We start from the raw sequence: 17,436 nt of genomic DNA on the forward strand, positions 1-17,436 counted from the left end.
ATTAGTTTTTGTTACAAGTGACTATTGATTTGCGAGTAGGGACCCCTCCCACTACTGAAACTTATACTGGCCAGAGTTCTTGGTGCGCTTTTTTCTTGGTGTATTTAATAACAAGAACTCCAACTTATTTAACGTCCTTCTCTACCGACTGAGCTTTCCCAGGTTTGTGGAAATCATCAGTTAAGTCAATAAAACCCTGTTGTATGAATGGAAAGCAATGGGAAAACACTGTAAATATCCAAACAAACTGTTTTATTTTGTACAGGAGGGTAAAACAAGAAATACAAAAGCATAAATAAAGTGTTTCTGAGCCGCAGTGCTGGGTAGAGAAGGGGTGGCCATGATCCCAGAAGCAGAAGAGCACCAACTCGGACCTTTTCCTCTCAGCTGTCAATGGGCAACACCTGATAAAGGGAAAGACAGAAAATCATACTGTATACTCACAATATTGGCACAAGAGACTGGATGAGCAGAACTGAGCTGACATAACTGTAATGCCAAAAGGAATGTAAAATATTTGCTCCGAGAGGAAAAGGCAGGCAATACACTGACACCTTGACTGACAGCTGACAGGTCATGGACTCAAATGTCTGTCACTCCACCTGTTTTACGGCAGGGCATGAAGTTTGAATGAAGCTTCTCTGAAATGAATTGTAGGGGGGGAATGTAACTTCTAAAAGGAGTTACATGCCTTTGTTTGGGACTTATTCTTTCCTGGCTTAGAGGTTGAAATCTTATCGCAACAATAAGGACAAGGCTTAATAGCTGCTTCTTGCTTTCCTATACCTGGGTGCGGTTTCTTGATTTATCCTGACTGGTGGAAGGACCTCACGGGGCGCACTGCAACCAGGGATGCCCAGATTTCAAGTCACCTTGGCAACCACGAAAGGACGATGGGGCTGAACAGCCGCTTTTTGCTGGCATTTATTTCTCTGACCTGCATGAGGACCTCAGGGGATAACTTGTCCACTGCAGCAATGCCCAGATTTCCATTCCAAAAGGAACCAAAGCTATTCTTCAGCAGGGTGCAAACTGGGGGTTGCCTCGGGGCATGCACAGAGTGCATACTATGGGTGGGCAAAGGGGAATGCTGAACCGTGGCCCTCTCTCCCATCCCTTTTGTCCTGAGACTCCTGGCGCACCCCCCCCGCCCTGCCTCCACCCAACCCAGGCATGTCCTGCGTTGCTCCTGCAGTCAGAGAAGGGTCCTCTAGCCACTCGGGCAAACAGATCCCCAAGCCCTGCTTCCCCTCCCTCTTTTTCCTGGACCATAAGAGCAGGGCCCCCATTTTCTGAGTAAGAGCTGGGCCTGCATGTCTGAATGATCTTTTCTCTTGCAGGCAGACAAGTTCCTGACCACTCACCTGAGGGGCATGTGGGCAGCCCCCTCAAACCTGCACCACAGATCCAGGGCCACGGCCTGCTTTTTTGGCTGCCAGGCTCTGCAAACCTCGGGTTAATAATGCACGTGTGAATGAGACAACCAGCCTTGGGCTCCGCAGGCGGGCACAAAGAGGGAGTTCGGGCACCAAGGACCCAAGATCAGACATCAGGCACGGCGCCTTTTATTGGAAACGGTGTATACGGACGGGGTGGGGGGAACAAAGTCTCCCACGTGTCTCCCCCCCATTACAACCTTGCGTCCCCTGAGGCTGCTTCGGGTCAAGTCTGGGTTGGTGTGGGGGCTGAGGGGTCCATGTGGGGCTGGGTGCCCTTGAGGTCATTGCCTTGGACCCTCTGGTGACCGGTGGAAGGGTGAAGAAGACATGCCCCCCTTCTGTATCAGTGTGTACAGATGGGGATAGGGGGGCAAAGACTCCCGCGTGTCTCCCCCCATCACAACCTTGTGTCCGCTGATGCTGCTTCGGGTCAAGTCTGGGTCCCTCTAGGTGACGAGGAGCTGCTGGGAGGCCGGGAGGCCGCAGGATTCTTTATGGGCGTCAAAGAGCTCCTTCAGGGCCTCGATGTAGAGAGCATGGAAGCTGTTCACCTCGTCCTCGGTGGGGCGCGGGCGGAGTGGGACTGGGATAGGCTTCCCCACTGCAGGAAGGAGAAGAAGCATGGACAGTTGGGGGGGTCTGCTCTACCCCTCGCCCCCCACCCATGGCAGCCAGGGCATCCCCACCCCAGCAGCTTTGCACCCTGGCCTTGGGTTTCAGGGTGGCTTAGGTGCAGGAATGGAGGGGACCCCACGGGTCATTTAGCCCAACTCCTTGATTAATGGCCAACCAACCTCTGCTTAGAAACCTCTAAGGAAGGGGAGAAGGAAGTCGGGGTGTGTGTGTGTGTGAGTGAGTGAGAACGCACGCACACAATGGCAGCTCCCTCCATAGCAAGCCCAATAAAATGAGGCGGCTCGTTTTATTTCTGCATTGCAGAGGGGTTGGACTAGATGACCCTTGGGGGTCCCATTCAACTCCACAGGTCTCCGATTCAGTTCTAAGAGAGGGCGGAAGGGAGATGCACCAGAACCTGCTGTTTTATACAATGCTGAAGAGTTTGTGGCTCTTTGCAATCAGGTTGGTGAGTTGGGGGGATTTTGGGGTGCAGGGCAAAGGCTAAGGAAGGAACGAGGAGCCTTTTGGGTCCTTACCCACCACCGTGAGGGGGGCAGCCATGGGCAGGAGCCCCCAAGAGGTGTTGGAGAAGAGGCCCCTCCCGCTGAAGAGGCATGGGGCGAAGCCGATCAGCTGCTTGAAACCAAGCTGGAGGCGGCGAACAAAGCTGCCCTCAGGGAAGTGGATCTGTCGGTAAATGTCGTTCTCCCCAAAGGTGTAAACGGGCACCAGGTCAGCCCTGCGAGAAGGAAGAATTTACTTTCTGTTTTGAGAGAGAGAGAGAGAGAGACAGCATGTCACCGTGCTCTCCCAGGTCGTTGATTTATTTTGCTGCTGTACAATAAATCGCTTCTTAGATTAGAAGGAGCTTCGTACAAGGGTTTCTTCATGGCTCAGATTCCTACACACACACACGCTATCTGTTATGCTCTGCTGAAGCCAGGAGGAGCAGAGCGGCGTATCGGAAGAGTGCTGGATGCCAAAGCACTTCAGCTGTTCGCAGTCGAAACAGACGTTCAACAAAACAGGTTATGGCTCATAACTCACAGGTTATGGAGTCAGCCGCCCAGGCAATGTGGCAAACTCTTGAGAGAATCCATCACAGAACCACAGCAGGAGCCAAAATCAATGTTGCCAGAAGTTAGTTTGTGTTGAGGCTACGTCCAGGGGACAGCATCAAAGAACATGTGACAAAAATGGTGGCTGTGTTTAACCGACTGAGACAGTTAAACGTGAATTTTCCAGAAGATTTGAAAGTTTACATTCTTCTGAGCTCACTAGACAAGAGTTATGACAATTTGTACCTAACTCTAGAAGCCATGCCCCTTGCCGACCTAACGTTGCAGTTTGTCTCGGGTCGCCTATGGGATGAGGAGGAACATCGGCAGAGAGAGGGGCACACTGGCCCAGGCAGTCCTGCTTCCAAGAGTGGGGTGCAGTGAAAGAGGACACCGTGAAGGCTTTTGCTACGAGACGTTATCGTTGTGGCTCGGAGACCCACCTGCGTAAACAGTCCCAAGGAATGCGTCCAATATGATTCTTAAATGCTTTGTGTGCTTTGACCTTATCGTACCACAAATATGCATGCCATCCAAATACATTATTAAAACCTTCTAAATCCAAAATGTCTGTGTTTTCGAGAAGCAGCCATTCTTTCAACCAGCAAAAAGCTTTAAGGTCTGGCAGGGCAAATCCACCTCTTTCCTTTGCATCCGTTAGTATTTTAAATTTTATTCTGGGCTTCTTGCCCTGCCAGACAAATCTAGAAATATCTCTCTGCCACTTCTTGAAGCACTCCATTATATCCAAAATTTGCAATGTTTGAAACAGAAACAACATTCTAGGCAATACATTCATTTTTATCGCAGTCATCCATGGGAATCCTGACATTCTCTCAGTTTGCTTGACTCTGCTGAAGAGGGAGAGTTAGTAACTGAACCTGCTGAGGATCAGGCCCCTGACCAGGAGCAGGAGCAAGAATGGCCATCTCCAGAAGCTGTTAAGCAAGAGCCTCGGAGTGCACCAACTTCTCCTACCAGTCCAGCTAAGTTCAAAAGACGCAGTCAGTCAGAGGGGGAGTCTTCTGAACACAAGGACACACGTGCTGGTCCCAGTACCTCAGGGTGAGAGGGGGCATCTGACGTAGTGCTAAGGCGTTCTGCATGCGCTACGAAAGGGAAGCCGCCCAAAAGGTTCTCAGTCACTAGCGTGTGGGTTGGTTTGGCTCAATGTGAACCAGAGAGTTTTGAGGAAGTGCAACAGTTGCCTCAGGCAGGAGCCAGGAAATGGCATGAGGCAATGGAGAACGAGTTGAACTCAATGAAGTCTCTAGGTGTGTTCTCCACCACAACACTGCCGGCAGGTAAACAGGCCGTGAGCTGTCATTGGGTTTACAGAATTAAACCCATAGCAACAGGAGCACCACAGTACAAAGCTAGGCTCGTTGCTAGAGGTTTCACACAGAGAAAAAGGCTGCATTACACTGAAGTGTATGCTCCAACTTCTAGGAGTGAAACTCTACACTTGCTACTAGCAGTTGCTGCCCAGAGGGGTTGTCAGGTACATCATTTTGATGTGGATGTTGCTTATTTGAACTCAGATCTGAAGGACGAGTCTCTACATGCTACCTCCTCCAGGGTTCGAGGGCAATAAGCCACATGTAGTGCTGAAGTTACACAAATCCATCTATGGCCTCAAGCAATCGGCCAGAAACTGGAATTTGTGTCTGAATGAAACTTTGGAAAGTATGAGTTTCCGGAAGAGTCTTGCAGATAGCTGTCTGTACCTGAAGGGGTATTGGGAGAAAAGCAATAACAAACCTAGACAGCATCTTAAAAAGCAGAGACGTCACCTTGCCAACAAAGGTCCGTTTAGTTAAAGCTATGATTTTCCCAGTAGTGATGTATGGAAGTGAGAGTTGGACCATAAAGAAGGCTGATCGCCGAAGAATTGATGCCTTTGAATTCTGGTGCTGGAGGAGACTCTTGAGAGTCCCATAGACTGCAAGAAGATCAAACTTCTCCATACTTAAGGACATTAGCCCTGAGTGCTCACTGGAAGGACAGATCATGAAGCTGAGGCTCCAAGACTTTGGCCACTTCATGAGAAGAGAAGACTCCCTGGAAAAGACCCTGATGTTGGGAAAGGTTGAGGGCACAAGAAGAAGGGGACGACAGAGCACGAGATGGTGGGACAGTGTTCTCGAAGCGACAAACATGAGTCTGACCAAAATATGGGAGGCAGTGGAAGACAGGAGTGCCTGGTGTTCTCTGGTCCATGGGGTCACGAAGAGTCGGACACGACTAAACAACAACAACCTGAAGGGGTCAGGAGAGACACAGTGTTGGTCTTTGTTGATGACATCATACATGTGGCTAAGACAGGTAAACAGGTGCAAGGTTTTGCCAAAGAGCTTAGAAAGCATTTTAAACTCAAGAACCTAGGACCATTAAAGGTGTACCTAGGTGTCCAGATAGATAGAACCAAGGATGGCAGTTTCTTGCTCAGTCAGAAAAGCGAAATTGAGCAGTTGCTTGAGAAGTTCAGGATGGCTGAGTGTGCAGGGATCAGAACACCCATGGAAACGAGCTATGTGAAAGACAGTCAGCTCGGGGAATGTTCTGAGTTCGAAAACGCTGAGATCCTTCAGTCAACTCTAGGGAGTTTGTTGTATCTTTCCCAATGGAGCAGACCAGACATAGCGTTTGCTACAAATCTGCTCAGCAGGGAAGCTACAAAGCCAAGCGTGACTGCCTGGAATGGCATAAAGAGAGTGCTGCGGTATCTGCAGGATACCAAAGGTTTCTGCCTTAAATTGTCAGCTGAGGGTGACACACTGCTCACATGCTGGACTGACAGTGATTGGGCAAATCTTGGGGATAGGAAATCAGTGTCTGGGTTGGTAGTGAAGTTTGGAGAATCTCTAGTTGGGTGGAAGTCCTGAAAGCAAAGTCTCATTGCGCTTTCCTCTACAGAAGCTGAATTCAGTGCATTGTCAGAGCTTTGTAGGGAACTGGAGTTCTACAAGTGTTTGGTCCAAGAGATCTGTGGGGAGTGTTGCTTGCCCATCACCATTTGGGAAGACAATCAACCCTGTTTGACGTTGGCAGAGTCTGGACAGTTCAAGTACAGAACTAAACATTTAGACATATGTTTCCAAAATGTATGTCAGAGTGTCCAGACAGGCTTAGTAAATCTGAAATACTGTCTGAGCCAGAAGAATCTGGCAGATGGGTTCACTAAACCTTTGAGCGTCCAAAGACACAGGGAGTTCTGTGAAGGGTTGTGTTTGGGGTAAGTGGTAGTACTTACATTCACCCCAGTGGTACAGGACGAGAGGGAGGGGGTGTGAGGAGACCCAGAGCTTATAGGGTTAATAGCTCGGGAAGTTACGTCCTGTCACTGGAGGGGTGTTCAAATATGGGGCTTTATGCTTTGTTATGTGAGCTGATTTTTCGGAAGAGTGCTGGACGCCAAAGAACTTCACCTGTTTGCAGTCGAAACAGACGTTCAACAGAACAGATTACGGATCATAACTCACAGAAGGAATGTCGGGTCAGGGAGAGCATTTAATCCAACCAAGAACCTTGCGAGGGAGGATAGGCTGTGGGAAGTCAGGGACTTTAGCATATGGAATCCACGGCCTGTTATACATTAAGAGAAAACTTAATTGGGAAAAAGTGAAGGCCCCAACGAAGGAGGAGTGGCTTTTGAAAGACGTGGACTAGGCAGAAATAGCAAAGCTCACAGCAAAATTAAGAGATCAGAATGATTAACTTTTTACAGAAGGGTGGAGGCCGTTTGTGGATTACTTAAAAAACATTACAGTCAAATGAAATCACGGACAGAATTCAAGATAAAAGCAGCAGAATAAAAATGACAAAATAATTGTACTAATTTTTTTGTAATAGATGAAGATACAGCACTGTAGCTCTGAGTAAAAACACTGTGTAGGTGGAAAGTCCACTTATGGAACAGTGGAATTTTTTGTAAGGAAGGTTATTGTGAAAACATAAGAAAAATGTAATGAGAAATTATACAGCAAGGAAGGGCAGGGACCTTCCGTTCTCGCAATTGCTTCATTGGGGCAAAATCCACCAGGAAGCACTGCCGTGCTCACTGGGCCCAATATATTGCTGACCTGCGCCTAACACGCTCCCCGGACCCTCCCTTGCCCCCTCGGTGCCCCTACCCGTGTTGCAGCGCCAGGCGCACGAAGCCCTTCTTCCCTTGAAGGCAGACACGATGCTCTCCGGGGACACTGTCCAGGGACTCGGACGCGCCCCCCACCACAATGACCACCGCGTGCCCGGGGGGGCCACTCAGGAGGAAGTCCAGGGACCTTTTGTTGACTGGGACCATCCCTGGAAGTGGGAGAAAGCAAAGGTGCTTGTGGGTGTGAAACATTTCCAGGGGTTCCCTGCTTTGCAGGGGGTTGGACTAGAGGACCCTCGCGATTCTCCTCCAACTTTGAAAGTCTGTGAGTCTATTGAAGGGCAAAAGGGTCGCTGGCAAAGGATCAGCGCGTCTGGAAGTGGTTGGAGGAGAGACGGTGTCTAACTGATTGAGGTTGAATCCTGACAAGATAGAAGTACTGTTTTGGGGGGCAAAGGCAGGCAGGTGTGGGGGACTCCCTGGTCCTGAATGGGGCAACTGTACCCCTGAAGGACCAGGTGCGCAGCCTGGGAGTCATTTTGGACTCACAGCTGTCCCTGGAGGCGCAGGTCAATTCTGTGTCCAGGGCGGCTTTCTACCAGCTCCATGTGGTACACCAGCTGAGACCCTCTCTGCCTGCAGACTGTCTGGCCAGAGTGGTGCATGCTCTGGTTGTCTCCCGCTTGGACTGCTGCAATGAGCTCTACGTGGGGCTACCGTTGAAGGTAACCCGGAAACTACAACTAATGCAAAATGCAGCAGCCAGACTGGTGACTGGGAGACCATGTAACACCGGTCCTGAAAGACCTACATTGGCTCCCAGGACGTTTCCGAGCACAATTCAAAGTGTGGGTGCTGACCTTGAAAGCCCTAAACGGCCTCGGCCCAGTAGACCTGAAGGAGCATCTCCACCCCCATCATCCATCCTGGACACTGAGGTCCAGCTCCGAGGGCCTTCTGGTGGTTCCCTCCTTGCGAGAAGTGAAGCTACAGGGCAGAGGGCCTTCTCAGTAGTGGTGCCCGCCCTGTGGAACGACCTCCCATCAGATGTCAAAGAGAAAAACAATTACCATAGATTACGGTGTATTAGGCGACTGGGCAGCTGCCAATTCAGGGAGTTGACTTATAGGCCCAGTCTTATACGCGGCAGCTTTGCTGGGCAGCAACAGTGGGTGGCACGCTCCACACCACACTAGGAGGAAGCCCCCCAGCAAAGCCAGCTTAGCATTGCTGGGCAGCTTCCTCCCGGCGTAGAGCCTGCCACTCGCTGCCGCTGCACAGTGAACCCATACCCAGCGTATAAGACGACCTGTGACTTTGGGGGGAATTTTCCAGGATTAAAAGGTCATCTTATATGCCAGAATCTACGGTATCTGACTTTGAAGGGTGCCCTGTTTAGGGAAGTTTTTAATGTTTGGTGTTTTATCGTGTGTTTAATATTCTGTTGGATGCCACCCAGAGTGGCCGGGAAAACTCAGCCAGATGGGCGGGGTATAAATAATAATTATCATCATCATCACCATCATCATTTGCACAAACAAACGCCCCTTTTCATTTGCACAGGAGCGAAGAATGGGAGGAAAAACAGACATTCCTGCTGGGGAATTCTATTCCCAGGGGCACTGGGAGGGCATTCCTGAGACGGGGGTGGTTCCCCCCATTGGATGGGCCAGGCAGGGTTCTTGAAGATGATCCTTAGGGGAGGGGCCACCCCACTTCCCCACCCCAAACATTCCTCGCCCCGTTGGCCTCACCTGAGCTCATCATGTACTCCCGGTAGACGGGTATGCGGAACAGTCCTGTGAGGGCGGCCAGGCTGGGGCGGAGGCCAGGGAAGGTGCGGGAGAAGCCCGTGGCCTCGGTGCAGAAGGCGGAATAGGCCCCCGCACAGATGATCCCGTGGGGGTGGGAGCCCAGGATGTAGTTCCGCGTCGGGGGCAGCTCGGCCGTCTTCACCAGCTGCAAGGCAAGAGGGGCAAGTTCTTTGGCATTTGGACCCCCACCTGAATGTCACATTCAGAGGCTAGCAGCCTTTGACAGCCACCGCCTCCTCCTTGTCCGTGATCTGGTCTCCAGGGGTTCCATAGACCCTGGGCATCCTTCGGGAGCCCTGCCAGCCCCCTTCTCATACCTTGATGGGGAAATAATCCCGGTGGAACTCACAGACTCTGCAGCGCCTCACCCAGTCACTGCGGCGCCCACCTGCGAAGACAAGTGTTCAGGCAGGGGACAGAGTCAGAGAATTGTGGGGTTGGAAGGGGACCCCCAAGGGTCATCAGCCCAGCCCTCTGCAATGCAGGAATCACAACTGGGGAATCCCTGGCGGATTACCACCCAACCTGTGCTTAAAAATTCATTTAATTATGACTTGCTGGTGTTTAATTTTAACGTTTATTATTAGATTCTAATGGATTATTGCATATTGCTTTACTTGGTGTAAGTCATTTTAAAGTTATTGTGACTTTTTATGTAGGATCTGATTGTTACTATTAATACTTGATGTTTTATTATTATTGCGTGTGTGTGTTGGAAGCTGCCCAGAGTGGCTGGGACAGCCCACCCAGATGGGCAGGGTATAAATAAAATTATAATCAATCAATTAATCAATCATGAGGAGCAAGATGCTCCTTGGGGTCCCTTCCAACTCTGATTCCATGTTATATTTTGGGGAGGGTTCTTTTGATTCGTGTCAATTACAGGATTTCGTGTGTGTTTTTATAGCAAAATTTAAAAAATAATGATAAATACATAAATAAATGCAGCTGATTTTTCTGCCCTCCATAGAGAGAGAGAGAGAGAGATGAAATGCCTTCTGCCATTGTGTCATTTATTGGAAACAGTTTTGGAAAAAGATAATAGTAAATAGCAGTGAGGAAAACAGGTTAGGGATGGTTGCAAGCTGCCCCAGGGGAAGGGGGTGAGTTGGAGGAAGAGGGGCAGGGCGAGACAGCAGCTCCAGCTATGTGGGTCTGGGTGTGGGGCAGAGCACCCTTCTCAGGCAAGGAGAGGCGCCTTTCACCTGGCCTCTGGGTAGGGTTGGGGGCAGTGCCAGATTTACCTATAAGCTAAACAGGCTATAGTTTAGGGCCCCAGTCGCTTGGGGGCCCCCAAAGAAATTAAAGGAAAAAAACCTGGATGTACATTTCCGAAATACAAGATAAAAAACAAATAAAACAAAACCTACCTACAGGAACAGTGTTTTGTGTTGTGTAAGCTCCTGTGATGTAAGTCATGGGCCCTGCCTGCTAGCCTGTTCCCTTAATTATCCCTGGCTTGATAATTTCTATATATAGTATACCTACGATCTGCATCTGGGACGCGGGTGGCGCTGGGGGTTAAACCACTGAGCCTAGGGCTTGCCGATCAGAAGGTCAGCGGTTCAAATCCCCGCGACGGGGTGAGCTCCTGTTGCTCAGTCCCTGCTCCTGCCAACCTAGCAGTTCGAAAGCAGGTCAAAGGGCAAGTAGATAAATAGGTACCGCTCTGGCGGGAAGGTAAACGGCGTTTCCGTGCGCTGCTTTGGTTCGCCAGAGGCAGCTTCGTCATGCTGGCCACATGAACTGGAAGCTGTATTCCGGCTCCCTCGGCCAATAAAGCGAGATGAGCGCCGCAACCCCAGAGTCGGTCACGACTGGACCTAACGGTCAGGGGTCCCTTTACCTTACGATCTGCATGGACTGCTTGCATGGCTTTAGATACTTATTAGGTCCATCAATTACCATATAGCATATATTCAACTCAAAAAACAGTGACAATTTGTTGTGGACAAAGGACAGCTGGACATATAAAGGGCCCCATCAGTAGCTTAGGGCCTCATCAAACCCCAATCCAGCCCTGGTTGGGGAGAATCGAACTCACCTCTCTCTGGCGTATCCCAGTCGAAGATCCACCAGGCGAAATACAGAACGCTTATAGGCCAGTAGGAGGTGAAGAGCAGGTAGACCAGGAGAATGGAGAAAAGGGAACCTGGGGGGAGGAGAGGAAAGGAGATTCTGTGGAATCTTGTTATTATGTTGTATGCTGCATATGTGATTGCAAAATTCTGATTTGAAAAACCAAATAAATAAATTTATTTTTAAAAAAAATCTTTTTTTAAAAAACCAATATCACAATGTGGACTTCAAACCAGTTTTGGATCATATATCGATATATCTTCCAACTCTGAGTGCAAGAGCAGCGCTCCCCCCTCACTGGGATTCAGAGCCCTGCCTGGACCACAACCCCAATTTCATGGGACCCCCGAGGATGTGATCTGAAGCCCCCCTTAACCCAGAAGAACATTTTAGGTTGGAAGGTGCACCCCAGGGTCATCTAGCCCAACCCCCTGCGGTGCTGACTCCCTAGTCCAGGCACACCTGGCGGAAAGGTGCTTTGAAAAGAAGAGGGGGGTTGGCTTTTGGGGGAGGGGGTGAAATAAAAAAATTAAGGTCATATATATATATATATATATATATATATATATATATATATATATTTGCTTTCGTAGATTTTCACGGGTACAGGAATGCAGGTTTTGGTGTCTTCGGGTGTCTTCCCGTGTAAGAGTCGGGGTGTCTGTGCGACGTTTCGACGAGGTCTCACTCGTCATCTTCAGGCTGGTGCTTTCGGCTTCTTGTTACTGGAACAGAGCAGAGTCTGGTGTTTGAGTTCCTATAAATACTGTTGAGGGGTGTGGTGTATAGCCTCCAACGTTCTGGGCAGAGAGGAAGTTCCTAGATTAGTGTGCCTTTTCTTCTTTTGTTCCTTAATTACTTAAGGGATATCTTGGGTGATTTCATGAGTGATATTCTGAATACCACTGGGTGGGTCATTAAGTGTAGATTAGTTGCTAAAGCTTTCGTGTCTTGACCTCTTGAGCTTGTGAAGAGTTTTTCTGAGAAGATGGCTGTGCTGCATTTAGTTGTGCTCTGGCTTGGCTTCGTGTATAGGGGCGAGCTGTGGTTTTGTGCCTTGTGCCAGCCAGATCTGTGTAGGGATTGCAGGGGGGTGCAGCATCCGGAGGTGCCACTATAGTTTGGCTACTGGATGGAGTCTGTAATATGTCTGTGGAGAGGGTCTGGGTTTGGGTCTGGTGTGGTTGATTGGTGACGGCGTTCTGTGTGCCTCTGGTTCTGGTGTCGGTTTTTGTGGGGAGGGCTAATTTCCAGATGTCTGGCAGGCGGGACGTGTCGTCACGCTTGTTCATGTTGTGAGGGTGTTTCTCTATCTCGATGGCTTCCATGATTATTCTCTTGTGGTGATGTTCCATGTTAAAGAGCAATTTGGAATCTGCAAAATTAATTTCGTGTCCTGTTTCTTTCATGTGTTGGAAAAGAGAGGAAGTTTTTTCTTCTTTTTTGACGGCATTCTTGTGTTCTGCGATACGTGCATTTATTCGTCTGTTTGTTTGTCCAATGTACGTGGCTGGGCAGACTTTGCAGGGTATTTCATAGACCCCTTGGTTTTCCAGCTGGATTTTGTCTTTTGGGTTTCTGAGGATATTGGCTATTTTTTGGTTGGTGCAGAAGGCTGTTTTGATATTGTGTTTATGGAGGATTTTGCTGATTTTGTCTGTAGTGCCCTTGATATATATATGCAGGTTTTGGTGTCTTCGGGTGTCTTCCCGTGTAAGAGTCGGGGTGTCTGTGCGACGTTTCGACGAGGTCTCACTCGTCATCTTCAGGCTGGTGCTTTCGGCTTCAAACTATAGTGGCACCTCCGGATGCTGCACCCCCCTGCAATCCCTACACAGATCTGGCTGGCACAAGGCACAAAACCACAGCTCGCCCCTATACACGAAGCCAAGCCAGAGCACAACTAAATGCAGCACAGCCATCTTCTCAGAAAAACTCTTCACAAGCTCAAGAGGTCAAGACACGAAAGCTTTAGCAACTAATCTACACTTAATGACCCACCCAGTGGTATTCAGAATATCACTCATGAAATCACCCAAGATATCCCTCAAGTAATTAAGGAACAAAAGAAGAAAAGGCACACTAATCTAGGAACTTCCTCTCTGCCCAGAACGTTGGAGGCTATACACCACACCCCTCAACAGTATTTATAGGAACTCAAACACCAGACTCTGCTCTGTTCCAGTAACAAGAAGCCGAAAGCACCAGCCTGAAGATGACGAGTGAGACCTCGTCGAAACGTCGCACAGACACCCCAACTCTCACACGGGAAGACACCCGAAGACACCAAAACCTGCATATATATATATATATATATATATATATATATATATATATATATATATAAAATAAATGTTCATAAATGTACCAAGCAAACACGTACATAAATATATAAACCACATGTCTGAAGCAGCACAGGAAAACAGCCCGGAAACCATTTTGACCCCCAAACTGCCCAAATGTTTTCTCTGCAAGGTCGAAGGAAAATGGGAAAGCCTCCCCATTGTCTTTTCCTTCACAAATCCTGTCTGAAGGGTATGTCTGTGTATGAATAGGGTGAGCCTGTGACCTGGCCCAGGAACTGAGTATTTATCATTACAAAAGACTGGCCAGGCTCCCCAGGGTATCCAGTTAAGTGAGCATTAACAGGTAACCTGCCAGACAGGAGGTAAACCACGCACTCAGATTTCTGCTGTAGACCGCCTTTTCTGTGATGTAGGCATGATGTTTCTGGGGGTGGTCTTGGACTCCAGGGCTGGCAATTTTAAATGTCTATATGAGGGCGGGCACATCTGGGTTCAGGGTCCTCCTCCTTTCCTGTGTGTGAAGGGGGCACCCTGTTGCAACAGTTCAATAAAGATCAGACTAGCTGCTTTGCTTCTCAATATTCTCTGCTTGGCCTCTGTTCTTTTCTCCGACCGATGGAGAACCTGCAAAGGACTCTATAAGGGCTCTTGTGTCCCCTATAAGGAAATACGGGCAGATTTACGTTTCTTACAGGGGCCTGGCCTGCCAGAGGACCTCCCAAGGGCCATGGCCCCAGGAAGAGGAGGAGGCCAAGCTGCCCCTCTTCCCTGAGCACCCCCTGCCCCTCCCTCCCTCCCACCCCAGCTCCCAACTTACCAAAGAAGAGGAAGGTAAGGACCCACTGGAAGACGCTAAGAGCCTCCAGGTGTTTCTTCAGAGCCATCTTCTGACCCTGGGTCTCAGGAAAAGATCCGGGGGGGGGAATCTACAGGGGGGGTTGTGGGGGGATCTGCAGCCAGGAGGGGCCCCTGCCTTGGCAGAAGGGAGAGCGTGAAGACGCAGGTGTGTTCAGCACAGGTGGCCTCTGACCTGCATCCCCAAGCCCAGCTGCTCCCCTTCAGCCGTGCCCTCAGGAAGGGGGCAGCATGTGGGGCAGGAAGAGGAGGAAAGAGGCTCACTTGTCCAGGAGAAGATGTTGTCTTGCCCGCGGCTGCAATGCACAAGTCTCTCTCTGCCACCTGCACTTTGGTAGCCAGGTGAGTTGGCAATAAGGATGCTGCTGGCACTCAGGTGAGGCAAAGGGGACCTGGCTGAGCTCTCCTCCTCCGAAAGGAGACAAGGTGTGTCAGATTCTTTTCTTTTGACTCGCAGCCCTGCCTGGCACCTGACTTGCTGGCCCTCAGCTCCCTCCCCTTGGCCCTCATCCCAGGGCCGCCCCGCCCTCTTGGCCCACAAGACAAAGGTTGGGGTGCCAGGATCGATTGCCCCATCTGCCTGCCTCCCTTCTCCAAACCACGGAGAAAGCTGCGCTTTAGGAGATAATCATCTCTAGGAGGATCTAGGAGTCTTGGATCCTAGATCTAGGATCTAGGAGTCTTGGTTGACCACAAACTTGACATGAGCCAACAGTGTGACGCAGCAGCTAAAAAAGCCAATGCAATTCTGGGCTGCATCAATAGGAGTATAGCATCTAGATCAAGGGAAGTAATAGTGCCACTGTATTCTGCTCTGGTCAGACCTCACCTGGAGTACTGTGTCCAGTTCAAGAAGGACACTGACAAACTGGAACGTGTCCAGAGGAGGGCAACCAAAATGGTCCAAGGCCTGGAAACGATGTCTTATGAGGAATGGCTAAGGGAGCTGGGCATGTTTAGCCTGGAGAAGAGGAGGTTAAGGGGTGATATGATAGCCATGTTCAAATATATAAAAGGATGTCACATAGAGGAGGGAGAAAGGTTGTTTTCTGCTGCTCCAGAGAAGCGGACACGGAGCAATGGATCCAAACTACAAGAAAGAAGATTCCACCTAAACATTAGGAAGAACTTCCTGACAGTAAGAGCTGTTCGACAGTGGAATTTGCTGCCAAGGAGTGTGGTGGAGTCTCCTACTTTGGAGGTCTTTAAGCAGAGGCTTGACAACCATATGTCAGGAGTGCTCTGATGGTGTTTCCTGCTTGGCAGGGGGTTGGACTCAATGGCCCTTGTGGTCTCTTCCAACTCTATGATTCTATGATTCTATGATCATTATCATCATCATCAAATTTTATTTGTATCCCCCCCCTCCCCAGCCAAAGCCGGGGTCAGAGCAGCATAAAATGCCATAAAAAGCAGGGAAGAACCGTTTTCAAAACAACAGACGCATTTCAAAAATAGTGGGACTTCTGGTAGAACCATAAAGTGGTATAGTTGGAAGGGACCCCCAGGGGTCATCCAGCCCAACCCCTTGCAAGGCAGGAATCACAGCTTTGGTGGCACAGTAGCTCTAGGGAAGAAAGAGTGCCTCTGAGCAGGTGAAGAGTGCTCTGAGGATCCGCAGCTGCAGCTGCCTCCCTTTCAAAGGGACCAAGCGCAGCTCCTCCTGATGGCCTTTAGGTGCCCCTGGAAGAAAGACAGGGTGAGAAATCACTCGGGTTTCTGAAGCACCCTGTGGGTGGGGGTGTTGGGGGCAGTTCAAAGGTCGCCCCCTCCTCCTCCGTCTCCTGCCAGGCAGGGCAGTGAGGTCCAAGCTGACCTGAGCCTGGGGGGGGGGGGCAAGGTAGAAATTATGCAAACCTTTTCCTGGCAATGACATTGCTTCCTGCCTCAGGGCAGGGCAGCCTCTCTACAAATTAGCATTTATATATCCCAATACTTTCCTCCAGAAATCTGTAAGCATCAGACATTGCATAAGCAGACGCTTCAAAGAGGCATTCTCCTTTTGGCACCTCCAGCAAGACGTCCTTGTAGATCATCCCTTTCTATACTCATGTATCAGAGCCCAGTATTATTTTTGGTTGTATAAGACGTAGTTTACAATTTAATGGCACATTAGCCACAGAAGGTAAAACACTGGTTTACAAAAATATATATCAAGAAATCAAAACAATCCAATGAAAACAATGAAATCCAATGAACACCCACAATTAAAATCCACAAATAAACATCAGAAGCCTGGAGGGCCTTCGGAATTCTGGGCCTGTCCCTGGAAAATCAAGAGACTTGGAGGGTATGGCAGGAAACTCTTAATCTCAAGGTCGTGGGTTCGAGCCCATGCGGGGCCAAAGGTTCCTCTCTTTCATTTTCAATTTTACAAAGAATCAAAATACAAACATCATATTTCCTTTGACTCTTCCCCCCCCCCTTTGTGGACCCTTAGGTTACAATTTTTGTCCTGCATCTCCTCCCTGACTCCAGTTATTATAAGTCCTTACTCCAATCCATGATTCGAATTTTTACTACACGTTTTCTGTCAAGCCTACGAGGGATTGTAGTTGTTTACAATAATTTTTTCCAAATGCATTTTAAACTCTCCCCATTCTTTATTGAAATTTGATTCTTCCTGGCTCCCGATTCTTCCGACGAATCCTGCATTGCGGGGGGGGGGACTAGATGACCCCCAGGGTTCCCTTCCAGCTCTACAATCCTATCAGTGTTCATAAGTTGCCCATATATACAATAATAGAATAGCAGAGCTGGAAGGGGAGGGTCATTAGTCTACCCCCCCGTGCAATGCAGGAATATTTGGCCCAGCGTGGGGCCGGAACCCATAACCCAGGAATGGGGGGGGGGTTGGCTGGGGGTGGGGAGAGAGAGGAAAGAGACCCCAGCCAGGAAGAGCAGGGTTTTTAAGGAAGGGGCGGGAGGAGAGGAGAGGGGGAAGACTGATTTCCACCTACCGTATTTTTCGCTCCATAAGACGCACTTTTTTCTTCCTAAAAAGTAAGGGAAAATGTCTGTGCGTCTTATGGAGCAAATGCGTCTTACGGCCTAGGACCCTCGTACCTACGGGACCGCCTCTCCTGGTATGCCCCACAGAGAAACTTACGGTCTTCAAATAAAAACATCTTGAAGGTCCCAGGCCACAGAGAGGTTAGGCTGGCCAGCCCT

At 49.4% G+C, this 17,436-nt stretch overlaps 1 protein-coding gene and 2 long non-coding RNA genes across 3 annotated transcripts in view; 2 read left to right on the forward strand and 1 right to left on the reverse strand.

The window, feature by feature from the left end:
• Positions 1–235: 235 nt before the first annotated feature.
• LOC309518044 (2-acylglycerol O-acyltransferase 3-like) lies at positions 236–14,344 on the reverse strand. The gene is made up of 7 exons (XM_082197837.1): positions 14,228–14,344; positions 11,070–11,177; positions 9,343–9,413; positions 8,966–9,170; positions 7,249–7,420; positions 2,594–2,796; positions 236–2,040 (listed from the first exon to the last, which is right to left on the reverse strand). The coding sequence occupies exons 1-7, from the start codon at positions 14,292–14,294 to the stop codon at positions 1,886–1,888; spliced, it is 981 nt and encodes a 326-aa protein (XP_082053963.1). The 5' UTR covers positions 14,295–14,344; the 3' UTR covers positions 236–1,885.
• The window catches only part of LOC309518146, a 32,452-nt gene continuing 24,437 nt past the window's right edge, over positions 9,422–17,436 (forward strand). The window contains exon 1 of the long non-coding RNA XR_014213358.1: positions 9,422–10,959. This is a non-coding gene — a long non-coding RNA (uncharacterized lncRNA). The remainder of the gene's footprint in view (positions 10,960–17,436) is intronic.
• On the forward strand, positions 14,212–14,651 carry LOC309518131. Its single transcript, XR_014213338.1, has 2 exons — positions 14,212–14,307; positions 14,514–14,651. It is a non-coding gene; the product is annotated as an uncharacterized lncRNA (long non-coding RNA).

This window comes from Podarcis vaucheri (genome assembly GCF_965113315.1).
Source record: "Podarcis vaucheri genome assembly, chromosome: 13".
In the NCBI taxonomy this organism is placed as follows: Eukaryota; Metazoa; Chordata; class Lepidosauria; order Squamata; family Lacertidae; genus Podarcis; species Podarcis vaucheri.

Excerpts from the sequence above, each read along its gene's own strand:
- LOC309518044 (XM_082197837.1), bottom strand. The coding sequence starts at position 14,294 with ATGGCTCTGAAGAAACACCTGGAGGCTCTTAGCGTCTTCCAGTGGGTC. Across the intron at positions 7,421-8,965 it reads GGAGTACATGATGAGCTCAG|GGATGGTCCCAGTCAACAAA; the intron begins GTGAGGCCAACG and ends TCCCACTTCCAG. Across the intron at positions 2,041-2,593 it reads TGCCCCCCTCACGGTGGTGG|TGGGGAAGCCTATCCCAGTC; the intron begins GTAAGGACCCAA and ends TCCTTCCTGCAG.